Source organism: Perca fluviatilis, chromosome 16 (genome assembly GCF_010015445.1).
Source record: "Perca fluviatilis chromosome 16, GENO_Pfluv_1.0, whole genome shotgun sequence".
Taxonomy (NCBI): Eukaryota; Metazoa; Chordata; class Actinopteri; order Perciformes; family Percidae; genus Perca; species Perca fluviatilis.
The window spans coordinates 1565976-1587519 of record NC_053127.1 but is presented as its reverse complement, the minus strand read 5'-3'; the positions used below and the strand labels follow the sequence as shown (position 1 = coordinate 1587519).

General features: G+C 40.3%; 1 protein-coding gene across 2 annotated transcripts in view; it reads right to left on the bottom strand.

Moving 5' to 3' along the window:
* Positions 1-20823, bottom strand: part of LOC120544160 (complement C1q-like protein 4) — a 52258-nt gene extending 31435 nt beyond the window's left edge. The window contains exons 1-4 of one of the 2 annotated variants that reach the window (XM_039777759.1): positions 20528-20823; positions 20171-20224; positions 18947-19078; positions 17543-18030 (exon numbers count right to left, since the gene is read on the bottom strand). In XM_039777759.1, the coding sequence (XP_039633693.1) occupies positions 17744-18030; positions 18947-19078; positions 20171-20224; positions 20528-20702 (648 nt within the window). In that variant the 5' untranslated portion in view covers positions 20703-20823 and the 3' untranslated portion in view covers positions 17543-17743. Of the gene's footprint in view, positions 1-17542; positions 18031-18946; positions 19079-20170; positions 20225-20527 lie in introns of those variants that run through there. The other variant, XM_039777760.1, reaches the window with a different exon arrangement.
* Between the last annotated feature and the right edge of the window lie 721 nt (positions 20824-21544).

Genomic DNA, 21544 nt, shown 5'->3' with positions numbered 1-21544 from the left:
GTCAGCGTCTGTATTTTTTAAGGCGACTTAGAGTTCATGGAGTGGACAAAGAGATCATGATACTGTTTTACAAGGCAGCCATTGAATCTATTGTTCGTTATGGTATGATGGCTTGGTTCGGTAACCTGTCCGTTAAACTAAAATCACAGCTAAAAAATTGATAATAAGGGCTGGCAAAAATAATTGACCAAATGCCACCAACTCCTCTTCAGGAGCTTTTGAGGAGGCGGTGAGGAAACAGGGTCTCAAAGTCATCAACGACCCAAATCATGTCCTGTATAGTCAGTTTGAGCTGATGCCTTCAGGCAGAAGGTACAGGTTACCAAACTGTAAGCTTAACAGGTACAAATTTTCATTTGTGCCGCTTGCAATCAAATTAATGAATAATAACAGATAGAGTGTGTATGTCTGTGTGTGTGTGTGTGTCTGCGTCTGTTGGCTGCAGTGATTTATGTATGACTATTACTATATAAGACTTGGTACTGAACATCGAGGTTATAGGATGTGCAATGATAGGGGTTACTGTTGCTAATTTGCTGTTATATTTGACATGGTATTATGTGCGGTATGTGCAATATAGATTTTAAAAAAATTATGATATTAACGGAAATGTGCAATCATTATCTAAACATTTGTGTAATTCAAGGGTAGGCGTGTGTTGTTGGGGGTTGTTTGTTCGTGTGTTATTCGTTGTTTATTGCAGCATGAGGAAATGTGTGACTATGTTGTAAGTTGGTTAACTGTATGTTTATTGTGTGTTATGCGTGATGTGTCGCCATTTTGTTCTCTCGAGTGCCCAAGACAAATTTCTCCTATGGGAGACAATAAAGGCTTATCTTATCTTATCTTATTTAGCTTCACTACTCTAGTGATGCTAAAATGTTGCTTCCAGTTAGGTTGACTACTCTTAACATTTATAAAGACTGAAAGGGTTAATATTCTGACTTGTAGTTGTTTTTATTAAAAGACTTTGTTAAATGTTTCTTAACTAAAGTGTAACTTTTCTCCTTAACTTCTTCCGGGACATGAACAGCCTCTCTTCAGGTGTCAGGAGTGAAACTGAGTCATCCTCAACATTTGTGGTGTTCTAGTTTTAGAAAGGCCAATGGCCTCCCCCTGTGGTTGTAAAAAAGTACTGCATGGAATACAATTCATTGTAACATTTTACCTACAGCCCTGACACTTCTGCTCTGTCCTTCTGTGTGTTGTGTGTGTGTGTGTGTGTGTGGTGTGTGTTGTGTGTGTGTGTGTGTGTGTGTGTGTGTGTGTGTGTGTGTGTGTGTGTGTGTGTGTGTGTGTGTGTGTGTGTGTGTGTGTGTGTCACAGCAGGCCCAAAGCCATTTCTGCAATTTACATTGTAAAGGACAACATCGGCCCTTGTGGTTAACAAAAAGTACTGCATGGAATTAGATTCATTGTAACATTTCACTAAACCTTAAAGATGAACTGAACTGAAATAACGTGTTGGTTATGACAAATAAAATGAATTACACTAAAATTGTAATTAAAAAAATCAATATAGTTTTTTTAAGCAACACAAAAATTACGTTTGTTAATATTAGAAGGGCTGACAATTTCGATGGCGTCACTGGCATGGTAGGACCTGCGAAGGTATATAGGCTACAGTACAGCTATTAAATACACATGAAAATGAGTAATTTTAATGGCATGGGTTAAGCATTTGAGCCTGTGAGGGACAGGCCTGTAGTGTCTGACTACCACCACATGGGAGGATGAATCGTTTCAGGCTACACCTACAGTACAGGATGCGTGTGGGAAATGTGGTGTGTGGTGGGAAGGCGCCGAGCATGGACCATAGACATGTATATAATGGACCAACAGACCCCGTTGCTCTGGACGGAGACCAGTGAATGATATTAGAAGCACTTTTCCGGTGATCTCTGGCTTTACTGAGCAGCCTCCAACTGAGCTTGAAGGCGTAGGTGTCCCGTGAGCAATCTCAATCATTCCCAATCTTACAGAGACGGAGAGCGTAGGTATATGTAAGGAGATAACATAGAGCACAGGCTAATTACTGATCACTAACATGCTAGTTAGCATTAGTAGTATAATCCCTAACAGCTCATGTAAAGTCGAAACTGCCTGCAAGCTTATCCTGTACTATTACGGTAATTCCTCTACTATGTGACACAATCGTTAGCCTATTGTTATAAAAGCGTCTGCTCTGGAGCCATAACGTGAGCTACAAGGTAATGGAGCCTTTTATACGTTGTCGTGTTTCTTTAGAAATAAACAACAGACAAATAGAGTCTTTAAACTCTTCAGATGTAAAGTTATTCGCTGTCAAGTGACGTCAAAATGAATGCTAGTCAGTGGAATGCTAACGGGAGGTGATGGCTTTGTAGCAACAAAATGACGCCATAGGAGGTTCGAGTTCTGAAGCAAAGCTTACCCCCCTTGGCATGGACACTCCCAGCTAACAGGGAACGTTCCCAGAACTTTCACTAACGTTCCTCAAAAGTTGTGTAAATGTTAGTACAAAACGTTATTAAAATAATGTTTTTCGGAAGGTTCATGTAACGTTATAACGTTCCTGTAACGTTAAGGAAAAAACGTTCTTAGAACAACGTTATCCGAACGTCTTTATCACGTTATTTATGCTTGATGAACATTCTCATAATGTTTAGAAAAAACATTCTCATAACATTCTCAGAATGTCCCGGTATTATTTGTTAAGTTACCCATTAACATTAACATAACCCTAACTAAACCCTAATCCTAACATAATAAACATATTGCTTGGAACCTGAAAGGATTAAAAATATAATTGGTACCAGAGAAAATATTGGTATAAGAAACTGATTTCACCCTCAATATTTGTAACTTTAAAATGTTCAACCAAGGAAAAGAAAAAGAGCTTTTAGGGGTGCAAAGGACCCTAGGTTGATTTTATTATCCCTTTTAGTCAGGTCTCAGTGTGAAGTCAAATTTTCCTATTAAAAGTTGGAAAAAAATCTCGTTGGAAGGGACAACCACTCTGGTCGTTTTATAACACTCCATGATGCATAAAAGAGCTATATTTAGAGATATCACCCAGCTAACAAAAATATGTTCTAAGAACGTTGTAGGAACGTTGATTTGAAATGTCCTAAAACGTTGAAATGTCCAGTGTTACACGTTGCTGGAATGGTATGGCTAAGGTTAGAAAAACGTTGCTGGAACGTTAGCATAACGTTGCTAGAACGTCATTTTAAAGGTTAGAACAACGTCATGCTAACGTTGCTGGAACGTTTGCATAACGTTGCTGGAACGTTAGCATGACGTTGCTGGAACGTTTGCATAACGTTGCTGGAACGTTAGCATGACGTTGCTGGAACGTTTGCATAACGTTGCTGGAACGTTTGCATAACCGTTGCAGGAACGTTTACATAACGTTGCTGGAACGTTTGTATAACGTTATGTTCTAAGAAAGTTGTAGGAGCGTTGATTTGAAATGTCCTAAAAGCGTTGAAATGTCCAGTGTTACGCGTGGCTGGAACGTCATCTTAAGGTTAGAAAAACATTGCTGGAGCGTTAGCCTAGCGTTGCTAAAGCGTCATCTGAAGATTAGAACAACGTTGCTGGAACGTTAGCATAACATTGCTGGAGCGTTAGCATAGCGTTGCGCGTTAGCATGGCGTTGCTGGAACGTCATCTTAAGGTTAGCATAACGTTGCTGGTACATTATCTTAAGGCTCCATATATGTATCTCGTAAATTACCCCACTGATAATGCCTAGAAAGGGACCAAATTTCTACAGTAGTACAAATACGTTCTGTATCAGAAACGACACAGCTAACAAAAATATGTTCTAAGAACGTTGTAGGAACGTTGATTTGAAATGTCCTAAAAGCGTTGAAATGTCCAGTTTACACGTTGCTGGAATGGTATCTTAAGGTTAGAAAAACGTTGCTGGAACGTTAGCATAACGTTGCTAGAAAGTTAGCATAACGTTGCTGGAACGTCATCTTAATAACGATGGAGTTCAATCTCCAAAACATTGTACACTACATGCTGTTGTACATTAAACCTTCTGCATATCTGCAAACAAGTCTCTCCCCAGCTAACAAAAATATGTTCTAAGAACGTTGTAGGAACGTTGATTTGAAATGTCCTAAAAGCGTTAAAATGTCCCGGATTTGCTTAACGTTGCTGGAACGGTATTTTAAGGTTAGAAAAACGTTCCTGGAACGTTAGCATAACGTTGTTGGAACGTTAGCATAACATTGCTGGAACATTAGTATAATGTTTCTGGAACGTTATCTTAAAGGTTTCCATAACGTTGTTGGAACATTAGTATAATGTTTCTGGAACGTTATCTTAAGGTTTCCATAACGTTGTTGGAACATTAGTATAATGTTTCTGGAACGTTATCTTAAGGTTTGTATAATGTTGCTGGAACATTAGTATAATGTTTCTGGAACATTATCTTAAGGTTTCCATAACGTTGCTGGAACGTTAGTATAATGTTGCCGGAATGTCATCTTACAGTTTTTTTGGATAGCTTACACACTAAAATTAAAAGTAGTACACTATTAGCAAAACCTTACACTCAAGAAGCAAAACATCAGCCCATATTTGCACAACTATAAGCACATTGTCAACCTCACACTTGTTGCAAAACTCTACACACAGTGATTTGCAAAACACTAAACACACTTAACATACATTACACACAAAAATCTATCATGAAGTCACTTCCTTGCAATACCAAAGCACTGACTGTCAAATTACCGCACCATCCAACCAATTGGTTCAACACAGTCATCAGGTGTGCAAACACTTGTTTGCCTAATTGTAGACACACCAATCAGTTGTGTAAGCACTATAAAAAGCAGCAGGTGAGTTCATCAGTTTTCAAGCACAATGGAAAGAGTCAGAGAAAGAGTAAGACGGGGAGGAGAACGAGGAGAACGAGGAGGAGGACAAGGAGGAGGAAGAAGGGGAGGAAGAGGAATCAACAGGAGGAATCAACAGAGGAAGAGGAAGAGATGGAGGCCATGCTGGAGGTGAGGTAGAGGAAGAGGAAGAGGAAGACAAGAAGGTGCTCAAAGAGGACCGAATCTGACAAATGAGATCCGGGCAACACTGGTTGACCACGTTGTCGACCGGCCTGGCTGCTGAGGGAGCCTGGACTGCGAGTACAGCCAAATCTAAGCCGATACACAGTGGCAAGTGTGATAAGAACATTTCGACTGGAAAATAGGTATTGTAAAAATATCATCATATCAAACACATCTGCGCACGGTTTCAGTAACTGCTTACAGTACTGTATTCTGTGCACTATCAGCACTTCTGTTACCTTTTCCTGTGACATTACTGTACTATTGTATACTGTTTTTTTTCTACATAGGATTGAGGGTCGGAGCGACCAGGGGAAGGCCTCCTATGTTCACAGAACAGCAAAGAGAGGGGATAGGAAACATGGTTTTGGCCCAACAATGCTCTAACACTCAATCAGCTCCAAACTAACATGGTCAGTAACCACGCCAGTTTCAACGATATCCATCAGGTCTCAACATCAACACTGGCACGCATCCTAAAAAAAACATATTCAAATGAAGCAAATTTATCAAGTGCCTTTCGGCGCAATTCGAAAGGGTGAAAGCGACTGCGGCATGATTATCAGAGGTATGTATTCACTTTAGCAGTGTGATCTTGCATGCTGTCTCATAATCTTTTACTGTACTGTAATATGTATACTACATCTACACTGAACTACACCATTTTGCCCTGACACTGTTCTTCAGAGAGTTTTACGAATGGATGGAGAGGAGATCCAGCATGAGTTCATTTACGTAAATGAGGCTGGGTTCAACCTGACGAGAACACGAAGGAGGAAGAAACATCATTGGTCCCAGGGCTGTAGTCCATGTCCCAGGGCTATAGTTACGATGTCCCAGAGCAGCGTGGGGGTAATATAACACTCTGTGCAGCCATTACACAGAATGGGGTCCTCCACCGCCATGCCCATATAGGCGCCTTACAACACAGCACTCATACTTACATTCTTGGACGAATTGCACAACATAACAGCAGCAAATCAAATGGATCATATGCAATACATTGTTGTCTGGGACAATGTGTCTTTCCACCGCTCTGCTCTGGTTCAGAACTGGTTTCAGCAACATCCACATTTCAGCGTCCTATATCTTCCACCATACTCTCCATTCCTCAGCCCTATAGAAGAGTTTTTCTCAGCATGGCGGTGGAAGGTATATGATCTCCGTCTCCAGGCTGAGGTACCCCTCATCCAAGCCTTGAGGAGGCCTGGGACCAGATGGAGGTAGCAGCAATGCAAGGATGGATTCATCATTAAAGACCTTTCTTTCCAAGGTGTCTTGCTAATGACAACATTGCCTACGATGTTGATGAAATTCTCTGGCCAGATCCAGCTAGGCCAAGAGACAATGTCTAGTTTTTATTTATTTTTTTTTTACAGTAAACTTACAGTACAATACGTAAAGTGACATTTTGTTACAGTATTATGAATCTCCATGTCAACATTTTGGGCGTGTTGAGAAATAAATGTGTTTCTTCAGTCTAATTTACATTATATTTGTACTTTGTAGCCTACTCTAATCATAGGGAAGTAGAAGTTCTAAAAGTGTTTTAGGTTTATCACAGCAGAGTGTAACTCGTGCAAACAGAGTATAGTATATGAAACGTGTGTTTCATATGGTAAAAAAGTGTGGTTTTTAAACAAAAGTGTATAGTTTTTACAAGAGTGTTTGATTATGCAAAGGATCTGTAGTGTTTTGCTAATTGGGTGTGTGGTTGTGCTAATTGTGTATAGTGTTTTGAAAACACGGGCCCTGTTTTGAAAATCGTGCTTAAGCGATCCAAAAAAACTGTAAGGTTAGCATACTGTTGCTGGAACGTTATATTAAGGTTAGTATAAAGTTCAGGAACATTCGTTCCCCAAAAATGTTATTAACAATACAACGTTCAAATAATGTGTTAGGCTGGGCTGTCAGATTCAAGAGCAGACACGAGAGAAAAGGTCGGAACAGGTATTGAGGTTTATTGAACACAATGAGTAATGCAGGTGCTTGAAATCCTCTGGGGCTGAGGCGCGGCAGACAGGTGAGAGGCAGGTTCAACAAAAAAACAAGTTGGCTCAGGCAGGCAGACTGGGCTTCCAGGGCTGAAGCAGGAATCTGGACACAAAAGAAAACACAAAAAGTCAAAAACAAGGCTTGCAACAGGAGTACAATAAAAACCAGTCTTTCAAAACCACTGAGGCTGGCCGTAGCAAGTGTTACCACTTGGGTGAACAGACGATCTGGCAGAGACTGGTTGGAAGGCCGGGGTTTAAGACAGGAGTGGTGATTGCTGGATGTGTTTCAGGTGAGCAGGAAGCCACAGGTGTCCTGACGAGGACGGAGAGAGAGCCAGGAGCGCCACACCCACTCAGCACAGGACAGACAAGACTAACAACAAGGGAGAGGGGAGAGGGAAAACAGACAGCACCATGACATCCCAGCGGGCACCTTGACATCAATTTGACATCAACAGATAGTCAAGATTTTGACCACCATGTCTGACATGCATGAATGCATGATGTCATTATATTTTGTAATTATTTCCTTGTGGTTGTAAAGAGGCCCAACAAAGGTATCAATCTGACATGTTTTTTTCTAGTCCCTACATCTCAGGTCAATATCACTGACATTAAATCAACGTTGATTTGATGTGTTTGATGTCAAGTGTCTTTTATTTTTGACCTATTTTGTGACGTAATTTTGACGTCATATTGATGTTAAATTGACATGAAATGCCCACTGGGATAACATTTATTTGGAACATTTCAAGAACATAAAAATGTGCACTTTCTGTTATGTTATCATATTATAATCATTCATAAAAAGGCCCATGTATAAAAAACACAACAACACATATCCGTGCAGAAAATCTTTTGTTATTGTGGCCTCCATGTTTTCACCATTGACATATATATCACAGGACTTTACGTGCATTTTCAACTTTTTGATGTGCTGTAAAAGTGTGCAGTTATAATTAGAAGTGGGCACTTGTAATTCACATGGTTGTGTCTCCTGAGATAAGCAGGTGTTTAGTCTAATGTAGGAGACACAGGAGCAGAATGGAAAGTTGTAAAATCATCTGACTGTCTATGGTATTTTTTAGAAAAGTGGCAGCATGCTAAAGATATTTGAAGAGGGGTGGCTTAACGGAGTTTCTTCACTATAAGATGTTTTGATTTTTAGGTTTCTAGTTAGGAAAAACATTTTCAGTTGTGCTGCGTGTACCTTTGAAACTGTGTTTTCTCCATTTGCAAATGTAAATAAATACTCAAAGACCAAACTTTGGTTTAATTCTCAAACAGTCATTATTCGTTTTGATTTTATCACTAACTCTGCTGCTTCAAGGAAAACTTCCGCGACAGAACGTTCCTGAACTTTATACTAACCTTAATATAACGTTCCAGCAACGTTTTTCTAACCTTAAGATGACGTTCCAGCAACGTTAGGCTAACGTTCTAGCAACGTTATGCTAACGTTCCAGCAGCGTTTTTCTAACATTAAGACAATTACAAAATCAGCCTATTATCACCTTAAAAATATATCAAGGGTTAGAGGACTTATGTCTCAGCAGGATCTGGAAAAACTTGTCCATGCTTTTATCTTCAGTAGACTTGACTACTGTAACGGAGTCTTTACAGGTCTCCCTAAAAAATCTATCAGACAGCTGCAGCTGATTCAAAACGCTGCTGCTCGAGTCTTCACTAAAACCAGGAAAGTGGATCACATCACTCCAGTACTGAAGTCTCTACACTGGCTTCCAGTGCCTCAAAGAATTGATTTCAAAATACTTTGGCTGGTTTATAAATCACTAAACGGTTTAGGGCCTATAATACATTTCTGATCTGCTACTACACTATGAGCCACCCAGACCTCTCAGGTCGTCTGGGACAGGTCTACTACACTATGACCCACCCAGACCTCTCAGGTGGTCTGGGACAGGTCTACTTGTTGTCCCCAGAGTCAGAACTAAACAGGGGGAAGCAGCGTTCAGTTTTTATGCTCCAAATATCTGGAACAAACTCCCAGAAAACTGCAGGTCCGCTGCAACTCTCAGTTCTTTTAAATCAAGGCTGAAGACCTATCTTTTTGATCTTGCCTTTCTTTAAATAACCTATTTTATCTGCTTTTAAAAGTTTAACTGTTTTAATGTTTTACCTAACAGTACCTAATATTGCCTAACAGGGCTTAATAGTACCTAGAACAGTGCCTAACAGTGCATAGCAGTGCCTACCTAACAGTGCTTAAACTGCACTGTAAATTTTATTCTTGTCTTTTATGTTTCTCTCAGTTTTTGTTTTTTTAATTCTTATACTGCACTGTAAATTTTATTCTTGACTTTGAATGTTTTTAAATTGTTTTTAATTGTTTCTGAATGCTCTTTAATGTTTTATGTAAAGCACTTTGAATTGCCCTGTTGCTGAAATGTGCTATACAAATAAAGCTGCCTTGCCTTGCCTTGCCTTAGACATAGTTAATTCCAACTGCTATTTAGAATATGGTTACACTGACTACAATGGAATGATAGTTTACTTGAAAGTGTCCCTACTTAAAGTAATGCATATTTCTTTTTGTATTTTTGCCTTTAAATGTTATCAACCTAGCTACAATATTCTACTGCTATTAGTAATTTTTCTGCTTATTGTACCTACGAACTGAAATCCATCTGAAACAAACTAAACTGGAATTAAATGAAGAAGTCAGAAGATATTTCAGTTGTCCCTTGCATCCGTCAGTCCTTGAATAGGCCTTTTTAAAGTTTGGACAAAGAGCCAAAGTGTGAACCATACATAACTTGACAACCACACTGTATAAGTACTCTTTTACAGTAAAAGTCCTGCAGTGTAAATATTACTTCAGTAAAAGTATGTAAGTATCATCAATTCAATGTAGTTAAAGTATTAAAACATGTTAGAAAGTGTAAAGGACAGTTGTGTGTTTAATGGTCTAATCATCTCAGCTGGACTTATAGGCCGTTATATTGCTGGCTAGTTTACTTTAGAATCAAACATCAGATTTTATGAACTACATGTGTTTTGTGTGCGGAAATCTTAATGTGTAAAGTAACTAGTAACTAAAACTGTCAGATGATTGTAGTGGAGTAAAAAGTACAATATTTCTCTCTGAAATGTAGCGTAGTAGAAGTAGAAAGTGGGAGGAAAAGAAAATAGTAAAGTAAAGTACAAGTACCTCAACATGTGGACTGAAGTACGGTTATGGAGTAAATGTACTTAGTTACATTCCATCAACTAAACAACTAATCCATTCACCCAGAAAATAATCCACAAATTATTCCACCATGAAAATAATCGGTAGTTGTAGCCCTGCTTTCCTGCAATTTATAGAAAAATACTACCTTAGTATATATACTACCTTGATTCTGCAACCTCATGTCTACCTTCAGTTGAACCGAGGCGGTCATCTCTCTTAGCGCAGCGTAGATGTCTTGCGGAAATGTCTTCTGAAATTCAGAACTTTCATTAGCAGAAATGGAGCTGAGTAGCAGCAACAGCGTAAAACTCAGAGATCTTCATTCTCACACTGGAAGCTTTTGAACTGTGCCGTCTGTAAACCTGTGTGAGTTTTATATAGAAGCTTACAGCAACAACAAAAGGTGTGTGTGTGAACCCTAATCAACAGAATTTCACATCATGTAGTGTGAAATGTCAGAATGAGGAACAAAGATGGGACCACTGATCTATGACACTTCTTCCCCATACCACAGAAAATCTTCCAGTGAAGATAAACACATTGATCTATGATTACATTGTTAAAAAGGTATTTCTGTATTTTTCAAACTTGTCTTTATTTACCCATGTTTTTGTGTGTTACTGATGGGAAATACAAACTTTAAAACTGGTCCAGACCTCTGTAAGAAGATATTATTTTTAAACCAAAACATAGTTGTGTAGATTTAGCCTTAAAGGGGACAGAGCATTTACAGTCAGGTCAGCTAACCCATTCTCATTCCCAACTCTACAATACTGACACTTGGATGGTGGTTCTCAGCCGTATGATGATCAAAATACGCCCTTTGATGTCTGTATGGGATAGAGCGGCAAAGCAGCACTGTAAGATGAGCAGTAGTTGCAAGACAACAGTAGGGTAGGTATGTAGAGAGACAACAGTAGAGTGTAGTATGTAGAGAGACAACAGTAGAGAGTAGTATGTAGAGAGACAACAGAGTAGTATGTAGGGAGACAGCAGTAGAGTAGTATGTAGAGAGACAATGGTAGAGAGTAGTATGTAGAGAGACAACAGAGTAGTATGTAAGGAGACAGCAGTAGAGTAGTATGTAGAGAGACAACAATAGAGAGTAGTATGTAGAGAGACAACAGAGTAGTATGTAGGGAGACAGCAGTAGAGTAGTATGTAGAGAGACAACAGAGTAGTATGTAGGGAGACAGCAGTAGAGTAGTATGTAGAGAGTCAAAGTGAGGAACAAAGATGGGACAAGTGATCCTGACACTTCCTCCCAGTACCATATAATATTTTTCATAGAAGATAAACACATTGATCATCTATGATTACATTATTTTCCAAACCCGGCTTTATTTCCCCATATTTTTTGTGTGTAAGTGACTGATGGGAACAACAAACTTTAAAACTGTTCCAGTATTTAGTGAAACCTCTGCAGTAGAGAGACAACAGTAGAGAGTAGTATGTAGTGTAGTGGAAAGTTTTTATGTCATACTGATGTGTGATATTTCTTTCATATTTCATCCATTACTCCATGTTTTTTATATTCTCATCATTTTATATATATTAACTTTATACTATACAATATTTACTCTGTTTTCTATATAATATATCAGTTATAAGGATTCAGTATAGTACTCTATTATTCTAAAAAAGTGATCATAGCTTCTCCTGTATCTGTCATGCAAACCTATGCGGCCCCCCTCTGTCTCCCTCATACACACTCTACATGAAGCAGAGGGCTGAGGAGGTTTTCCGCAACTAGAGGAAACCTTCCACAGAAAGCCTCAGGGCTCAGCTCTACATGAGTAGGCTTTCCGCAACCTGAAGAAGGTTTCCCCAAAAAGCTCAAAGCTCAGCAGTAAAAGAAGCAGTGTCAGCAGGAAAACAGTCCCTCCCATCTCATGCTCAGCTATAAGAACCCTGAAGTTTCTTTGTTCACTGACACACTTTCTCAGATTGCTTGTCGGTCTGTTAAACTGTCTCCTTCTTTTGCAAAAGAATAAAGAAAATAACTTGGAGAACTCCAGCGTGTCAGACAAACTTATTTTCCAGCTTCATCACCGAACACCAAAGAGATTTTCCACAACAATTTTGGCGACGAGGATGGGATCGGGTGCGAGTCCATCGGAGATACGGAGGGTCATCAGAGGCTGATCACCGGAGTCGAGACTGACTCTTCCTCTACCTCGTCAAACAAGGTTCAGAGAAGAGAGGATTGAAGCCTGACGATCACCGATCGACTCCACACCGATCCAGACGAATGGAAATAATCTCCTAAATTTGGTGAGAAGTTGAAATTCCATTTTATTATTCTTTTTTATTTCTATCAGGAAATTTAACTATAAGTCAAAGTTGAGATTTTACTATACAGCTTTCTTGTACAGTGAGTACAATTCTGAAGTAAAAGATACTGTAAGACAAACCAAAAAGGTTAAAACGAAGATTTAGAAATGATTGAAAATCAAGAAATGTGTTTGCGGCTTTGGGAGCAAGAAAGTGAACGAAGGGAAAAGAAAAAAGCAAGAAAAGCTATGGTAAAATTAGTGAATGAAGACAAACGAGACAATGATGCTTCACCACACTCTCGATCTTCTTCTTCCCTGTATCCACCTCTCACAGGTCATAACGGCCCTCTCCTCGACGCAACCTTTCCTCCACCCTATCCTGAAAATGCAGGCGAATCCTCCGCCATAGGCCAATCAGCCCCAGACCACCCTTATGACACACGCTCGAAGACAAAGAAAGAGAGGGCAGGAAAGAAAGATGACAGTGAAGACGAGGAGACATTCAAGGACGCAGAGCAGAGAGTGACACTAATGCCCATGGTCAACGTCATGGGACCAACTGGAGCAACAGCCCTCATCTACAGACCATGGACTCAGGCGGACATGACAGAGGCATTGGCACACCTGCCCCCAGTTGATCCGTCAAATTTGCTGACCAGTTCCTGATCTTCTGCAGACAATTTCAGCCCACCATTCCAGAGATACGTCGCCTACTGATGAGACACATGGGACCGTCCTTTTTGGAACAATGCAAAAAACAAAAAACACCCACAGTAAGCATCTATGCTAAATATGACACACAGTTGTATAACATCCTGCCTGAAACACAACTCCTGGTAAATGGAAAGGTTTTAAAGGGATACTTCACTGATTTAGCATTCAGCTTTGTATCAGTAGAAACCAGATAGTATTTCTGAATGACCGTGCTTCCCTCCCTCATGTCCCCCTGAGACGAGAGATTTCTGCATTTGGGGCCTGGAAAAAATCTTCCGATGACGATTTTTGCGTCATTGGAAGATTTTTGGGCCAGTGGCAAGGACTACAGCCAGTATTAGGATCTACTTCCGTATGTTTTCAACACGCCCACAGGGGGTTGGACTGCCGAGTCTGGCCGAGGTATTCCGAATGAAAACGACTGTCAGCCATCTTGAATCTTCGCTAAACAGGCTTTCGGTTTTCAGCAGAAAACATTTACAACAATTATCTGCATTCAAACTACCGGACGTGTGTACCACCGGGATACATCGGTACAGATCGGAGAATATGGAGGAAACGTTATTACAGACGCAATACTGCGGCACACTACGCGAGCCGCCTGCGGAGACCAGCGGTGTCGCTCAATGCCGCTAGCCGGCTGGGGACATCCTCATCGGCTAGGTGGAAAGCTAACGCTAGCTGTCCACCTGTCCCAGCCATCCTGCTTGCAAGTGTCTGCTCATTAAACAATAAGCTGGACTACATCCTCCTTCAACGAAAATCCCAACGTGAGTTCAGAGACTGCTGTGTTTTTGTTGTTGTGGAAACATGCCTGAACAACAGTGTACCGGAACCGGGACTATCCAGCTACCAGGCTGCTCTCGCCGGCCCGTGGAGGTGGACTGGTTTAGAAATAAAATCCAACTAGCTACTGCTAACTGCTGTGGGCTGTGTTAACACAGAGTGGTGCAGAAATGTGGTGATTTGTATCCATTTAACTGCTAACTGCTGGTGGAGTTTGTGACTGTTAAATGCCGACCATTCTACATTACACACTAATTCACGGCTGTGTTTATGCTCGGTGTTTACAGCCCACCAAGCGCTAATGCTAGTATGCGTTAGCTGAACTTTACGGAGCCTATAAAGTGTGTGTACTAAATGTGGCCTGTTTTGGTATGTCGTTTTTTATATAATGTCGTTTTTTTATATGTTAATATATAAAAAGTTAATCAATGAAGTCATGTGCATTCTAGGATTTGGTGTTTTTCATCCATATAAGACCAAAACACATTTTCTGTCTTTTCTCGGCCTAGAAGGCACCAATTTAAATTTTTTTCTTCACATTTCTACTACATAAGTGACCCAATTTAAAGATATATTCAGCTTTCCAGCGGTGAAATATTCCTTTTAACATTTTTAGTGGACTCCGGAGCCACTCATTCTGTAATAAGACACCATTTACTGCCAGAAAGCAAAACAAGTGGTAGATATGTGTATTCTATCGGTGCCTCAGGTACTACAATAAAAGAAAATTTTTCAATACCCCTAAAATGTGTGCACACAGATCCCCAAGATCCTATGATTGAAACCAAGATAAAACATGCATTTCTTTTTGCACCAAGTGACCGTTGGCGTGATTTGGGACCCTTTGTGAAGGAATGCAAACAGATATCTGACTGGACTCTTACAGCCAACCCTAAGGTCATGTCTCTAAAGAGACAGCAGTAGAGAGTAGTATGTAGCAACCCAGTCTCACGGCAGTTCGTGTAAATGTACACGTTATTCTTAATCTATTGATACGTGTTCACGGAGACGTTTTTCTCGTTTTTTACGTGTAACTGTCACGTTATTTTTTACGTGTAACTGTCACGTTATTTTCTCGTGGAAAGGACGCCGGGAGGCGGCCGAAAAGGTCGCTCCATAAGCCGAAAAGGTCGCTCCATAAGCTGGGAGGCGCCCGCGAGGCGGCCCGCTGGGGACCCGCCGGGAGGCGGCCGAAAAGGACGCTCCATAAGCTGGGAGGCGCCCGCTGGGGACGCCCCACAATAACGGGATGACGGAGGTTGGGTTTAGGAAAAAACTTACGGGGAAAGGGTGCCTTAAACACCGGAGAAAGGGCGCCTTAAACGCCGGGAGACGCGCCACAGTAGCACGCGGGACAAAACGCCACACGCAGGGACGCCATCCCCGGGAAACAAAGCGCCGCAAACGGGACGCAATCCCGCTTCGCCCGGTGAAAGTCCTGTGTTGTTTGACCCATCCACCACCCCGACCAACCTCCCTACGCGGATTTTCGGCTTTTTATATTACTCCCTACAATTTCGTGCTGTGGCCACGAAATATGCTTCCCATTGAAATACATTAGTTCACATTTTCGTGTTGTCCACCACGTAAAAAACGACAAAAACGTCTCCGTGAACACGTATCAATAGATTCAAATAACGTCACATTTACACAAACTTCCATGAGACCGGGCTGTATGTAGAGAGACAGCAGTAGAGAGTAGTATGTAGAGACAGCAGTAGAGAGTAGTATGTAGAGAGACAACAGTAGAGAGTAGTATGTAGAGACAACAGTAGAGAGTAGTATGTAGAGACAACAGTAGAGAGTAGTATGTAGAGAGACAGCAGTAGAGGGTAGTATGTAGAGAGACAACAGTAGAGGGTAGTATGTAGAGAGACAACAGTAGAGAGTAGTATGTAGAGAGACAGCAGTAGAGAGACAGCAGTAGAGAGTAGTATGTAGAGAGACAGCGGTAGAGGGTAGTATGTAGAGAGACAACGGTAGAGGGTAGTATGTAGAGAGACAACAGTAGAGAGTAGTATGTAGAGAGACAACGGTAGAGGGTAGTATGTAGAGAGACAACGGTAGAGGGTAGTATGTAGAGAGACAACGGTAGAGGGTAGTATGTAGAGAGACAACGGTAGAGAGTATTATGTAGAAAGACAACAGTAGAGGGTAGTATTTAGTGAGACAACAGTAGAGAGTATTATGTAGTGAGACAACAAAGATAATACCGCTGGCAGTTACAGGAACTTTTAAGATGTAATGTTTTCTTGTGTGTTACTCGATAGGCTTAGATTTCAGGGGAAGCAGGGAATATGTCACCCCCCATAAAGAGAAGAGAGCTCATTTGTTGGCCCACCGGTTTGTCTCTCATCTGAACACTGGCCAATCACACCCTACTAAGGCCCACCTCCATCCTATCATAGAGACAGATCACATTTAAGTCTCGCCCCCACCGGCGGGGAAAACAACTCTCCGTTGACTTGTATTCTTGTTTTGCGTGAAAGTGCCTCCTAATCACTTCCATCTGCTAGCAAACAAGAGAAACCTGCCTAAAAGCTGCTCTGTGCTGATATTTACTACCAACAATGTATAGAACCCAGTACTGAAGATTTTATGTGCTGCTGAAACCCGATAAACTGAGCTTTAATGAAGACAAAAGTGCAAACAGATGAGGCATCAGCAGAGAGAATGGGGAGACACTAAAATAGTGTTATGTCTAACGTTATGTTTGCAGCAAGCATCTTTTTTACCAAGTCAAATATCCACATGTCAGTTTTAGCTAACTACATGAAAGCTATAGCATTTTGTTTGCAAGTGTCTCAGTTTGCTAATAACGTTAGCTAACATTAGCTTACTAACGGTTAACTTGCCTGAAACGCCAACAAAGTGCCTGTGGCTAGCTAAAAACATAAGGTTTAAACATGATTATTTTAGCACCCTTTGTCTACCATTAGTAAGCTAATGTTAGTTATGTATTAGCAAGCTAAGGCACTTGCAAACATAGTACTATAGCTTTCTGATTTATCCACTATAACAAGCTGCATACTGTGTACAAAAGGCAGCTTTAGCTTATCTTACAGACTTGTCACTTGTTTACTGTACAAGACATCTTAATGACAGCCAAGCTCCACCCTCAACCTTTAGTCATCCTGCCATCAAGAGCCAGGCAGCCTGTCAGACTCAGTGAGACATCGTATCATACTATCTTACTCACCACTCAGCTTAGTGGCACTATTAGGGGCTGGTATGTACATGTGTTGATGGGGAGTGCAAGGAGTGGTGGGCTCGTCTGTGGCTCAAAGTCCATGATTTTTGCAATAAATTAAAACCGCAAAAACATATCCCATGAATGGTGAAAGAATCAAACTGGGACAAAAGCATATTGTCCCGGCCCTAGAGTTCGTATGTGAAAACAGCTTACCATTCTCGGTTTCTTTATAGGCTACTGCTATGATGTTCAATTTGATTATCTGCTTTCAATAAGTTAAAGTTGAAACAAGAACAATAAAGAAACACTCACAGATATAATTGCCATGATATTTGTTTATTCTTTAACTAAAATGAACAGAAACATTAACCACTTTATATTTGAAGGAAAAAAAGATACCTGTCGACAATTATTATATTATTTGGATGCAGATGAAATCAGTTTAAATCTATGAAGTGCTATGAAGACTTGTTTAAGACAACAAAAACCTGTGTGACTATCACAGAGCTGCTGTTTCTGTCTTACATGGGGAACAGCAGATGACCACTGAAGGTGGTGTGGTGATATCCGTTGTCAAACGCCAAAGTGCCAGCCCACAGACGCACAGACACAACTTCTCCCACCTCTAGAAACAGTGTAACACCATTAGAGGAAGTCCCAAAGTAGGCAGTCTGTTGCTCCCATGCCAAGAAAATTTGGTCTGAGTTTTTGAACAACCCAGCAGCTGAAGCGTGGACACCGTTGTCTCCATGTACACCAACCCACCACTCAAAGTGGTACGCTCCTCTCACCGGGGCTGTGAACAGACCTGTTGGACATTTGTTTTTGTCATTTTAAATGGAAAATAAAAAATTGATTGAACAGCAACATACAAGTGAAATATATTAGGGATGCACAATATATCAAATACATCTGCACAACATAACAACAAACACATCTTTAAGAAATGGTCCAGTATTACCGTAATTCCTGAAATAAGAACTGGTAGTCAATTAAACGCCGAGCCTCTGATAGTGGCCGGGGGCGAGGTTTGTATCTCGTAAGTTACCCCACTAATAATGCCCGAAATGATACCAAACGTCTACACTAGTACAAATATATAATAGTATTTATTAATTTAATGATTAAATAAGGTAATGTCTCCCAACTTACCTCAATTATAACTTGTCTCCTGCTAGTTCTACTACAGCACTTTAAAAAAAATATTTTGTTGCATCTCTTTTCAGTGTTGTAATTTGTAGATGTCCATAAGCACTCTTACTGCCCGAACCAGAGTGGTGATTGGTAGTTTTATTTAGTTTCTGTCCACTTTGAATGAAGTGTGTTTTACAATGATAAAAGTCCTGATTATTTACATGGAGTCTCGTGGAGTTTGGTGATGGTTTCATGTTAAACTAACTACTAAACTAAACTACTCTTTAACTAAAAGGTCTATCTCTGTAGGGATCCTTCCATAATGTTGTCAGACACTTAGAATAATAATCTATGATTTATGGGCTTTTCCAAATGTTTTGCAAAAAAGAAAGACATTACTATATTACAATGTTTACATGTGTTTTTCAGTACATACAAAATATAATTACCATAGAAACTTGTTTTATAAAGATCATATAGATATTGCTAAATATAGGTAATCGGCCAAATTGAATTACTCAACTGTTCATCCATGTGTTCATTGATCATAGTTGCATCCCTAAAATGTATTGTTAGAATAACAGAACTACCTGTGTTTGAGTTGTAGGCATTTCCGATGTTGGTGGGGACGTGTTTGTAGATCAGAGTAGTGTGTGATGGAAATGGACCAATAGTTGCTGATTCACCAGCCAACAGAGAGGCTGAGAATGCAACCTGTCGGACTGAGAGAGAGAGAGAGGGAGAGGGAGAGAGGGAAATGTTTTGTCATTTTGAGTCTTCAAAATCAAAGTGTTTAATTTACTACATTTCTAACAAGGTTTAGTATTTAGAATGCAGGACATGTTTAAAATGGAAACAGAATATTGAATTGGCTTTTTAGAATGTTATGGGATCATAGATAATCAGAATTGCATCAAAATTAATCAATGTGGTTGTTTTCAATAAGGATATTTTCATTTATAGGTGTCAAATTTTTGACCCTTGATCCATTAACAATAACAAACAAAGTATCCTTTAAAAGCCAAAACCAAAACAAAAATGATCTGTCATTAAAGCTTGACAGTTAAAAGCCTTTCATCGTTACAGAAGCTGAAAACAGCAGGGGTTGTAAACATTTAAATTAAGAGGAGACACTACAGGCAGAAACATTTTTACATTTATAGTTTTTGTACTCTTTATCTTCCCTAAAATGCTGTCCTCCTCTCCTACTTCAATGCCCAACGAATCGATCTCTCTCTCTCCCTGACCTTGTCTTTCACTGGTTGAAGCCTGAAAATAGTCGGTGATTGTGAATGTGTGATTGTGTAAAGGTGTTCACGAGATGGATACCAACCTTTCGTGAACTTGTGAATTTCGCCAGCCGTCTTCTCTCCTTTACGGAGACAGACAATGAGTGCACGGTGGGCTCGATGGTGTTTTAAGCCTCCAACGTTGCCTTACAGGCAGCTGACCCTCACCTTAACACTAACTATAACTTCTTTGACATAAGGACATAACCGTTGCCGCACTGCCTGAAAGGCAACGTTGGGGGCTAAAAACACCAAACACTGCACAGTGGGAGGAGGTGTGTGTGTGTGTGTGTGTGTGTGTGTGTGTGTGGACCTTGTGTGTAGGGTTTAAAAAAATAATTATAAAATTATATAATTATTTAAAAAAATAATTATAAAGAAACGCAACATGCGGCAGCCGGTGTTGATAGTGCGGCGCACCGCCACACGTTAGTCTATGAGTGGGAAACACTGATGATTTTATTTAGTAAAAATGAAATGCAGCAGAAGTAGTCAGCAGCAAGAAAAATGATCAGAGAACAATACCTTGCAGTTTTTGATTCAGCTTGTCCACTTCAGTTTTCTGCTGTGCTGCTTGTTCTGCAAAAACAGAAAACAACTTTGTCAGCTTCTTTTCACTGCAGTTTGAGTTTCTTTGGACATGTTCCTAGACTTGCAAAGATTAAGACTACTACTGTGCGTTGAGTCTCTCTTTGCAACAACTTCATGTCCACCTTCAGTTGAACAAACAAGGAGAAATAATCCACAGATTAATCCACCATCAAAATAATCAGTAGCTATGTGCAGCCCTACTTTGCTGCACTACATTAAATATTCTTATTTCTATCCTTTTGGATATTTCCTAACTGCTATAAGACAATGTAAAATAGTTAATTACTGTACCTTTAGTCTCTCTTTGCAACAATGTCATGTCCGCCTTCAGCTGAACCAACGAGGAGGTGATCTCTCTCAGCCCAGCGTAGATGTCTTGAGGAAAAGTCTGCTGACAATCGTTACTTTCACTCTGTGAGACGGTGCCGAGCAGTAGCAACAGATTAAACCTCACAGAGATCTCCATTCTCACTCTGGCAGCTTACTGTTGAACTGTGCCGTCTGTAAACCTGGGTGTGCTTTGTATGTAGAAGCCTACAGCAAAAACAAAAGGTGTGTGTGTGAACACAAATCAATCATACGTTGCATGATGTAGGGTGAAACGTCAGTATGAAGAACAAAGATGGGAACCAGTTTATTGTAATGTTACACTTATTTCCCTGTACAGCAGAACATGATGCATATTACCACAATTTTAAAGGGTAACTTCTGTATTTGTCAAACTTTATTTCCCCATGTCTTTGTGTCTCTTGTGGGTGTTTTTCTCTGCTACATTGCAGCTCCATGGGCGGTGCAACTGGGAGCACCTGGCCAGTCTCCCGGAGTCTTTAAGATCAGTCTGTCTCTGCATCCAGCCGGCACCATGCTTCTGTTGAGTTGGCTTCAGCCTGGTCAATAGTTTTCATTCATTATTACTTTAACATCCTTTGTTTGTATACAGTGGTGGAAGAAGTATGTAAAAGTAAAAGTTGTAATACCAGACTGTAAAAAAATACTCCGTTACAAGTAATCGTCCTGCATTGAAAATGTTACTTAAAGGTCCAATATGTAATATTTGTACTGTAATAAATCCAAAAATGACACCAATGCCTCATCAGATATTAACGAAACATGTTAAGCTGAAATACTATCTTTTCTGACAACAATGCTAATGTCAGTATTTTTTCTTTTTGAAATTTACATTCCGTGACGGAATTTCTGTTTATGTTTTGATCTGTGTGTTGTTATCAACGGCCCAGTTTGACAGCCAGGCCGGGTTGCCAGATATACCTGTAAAAACGTAAACCCAGCGCGCTACAGCTGTAACGG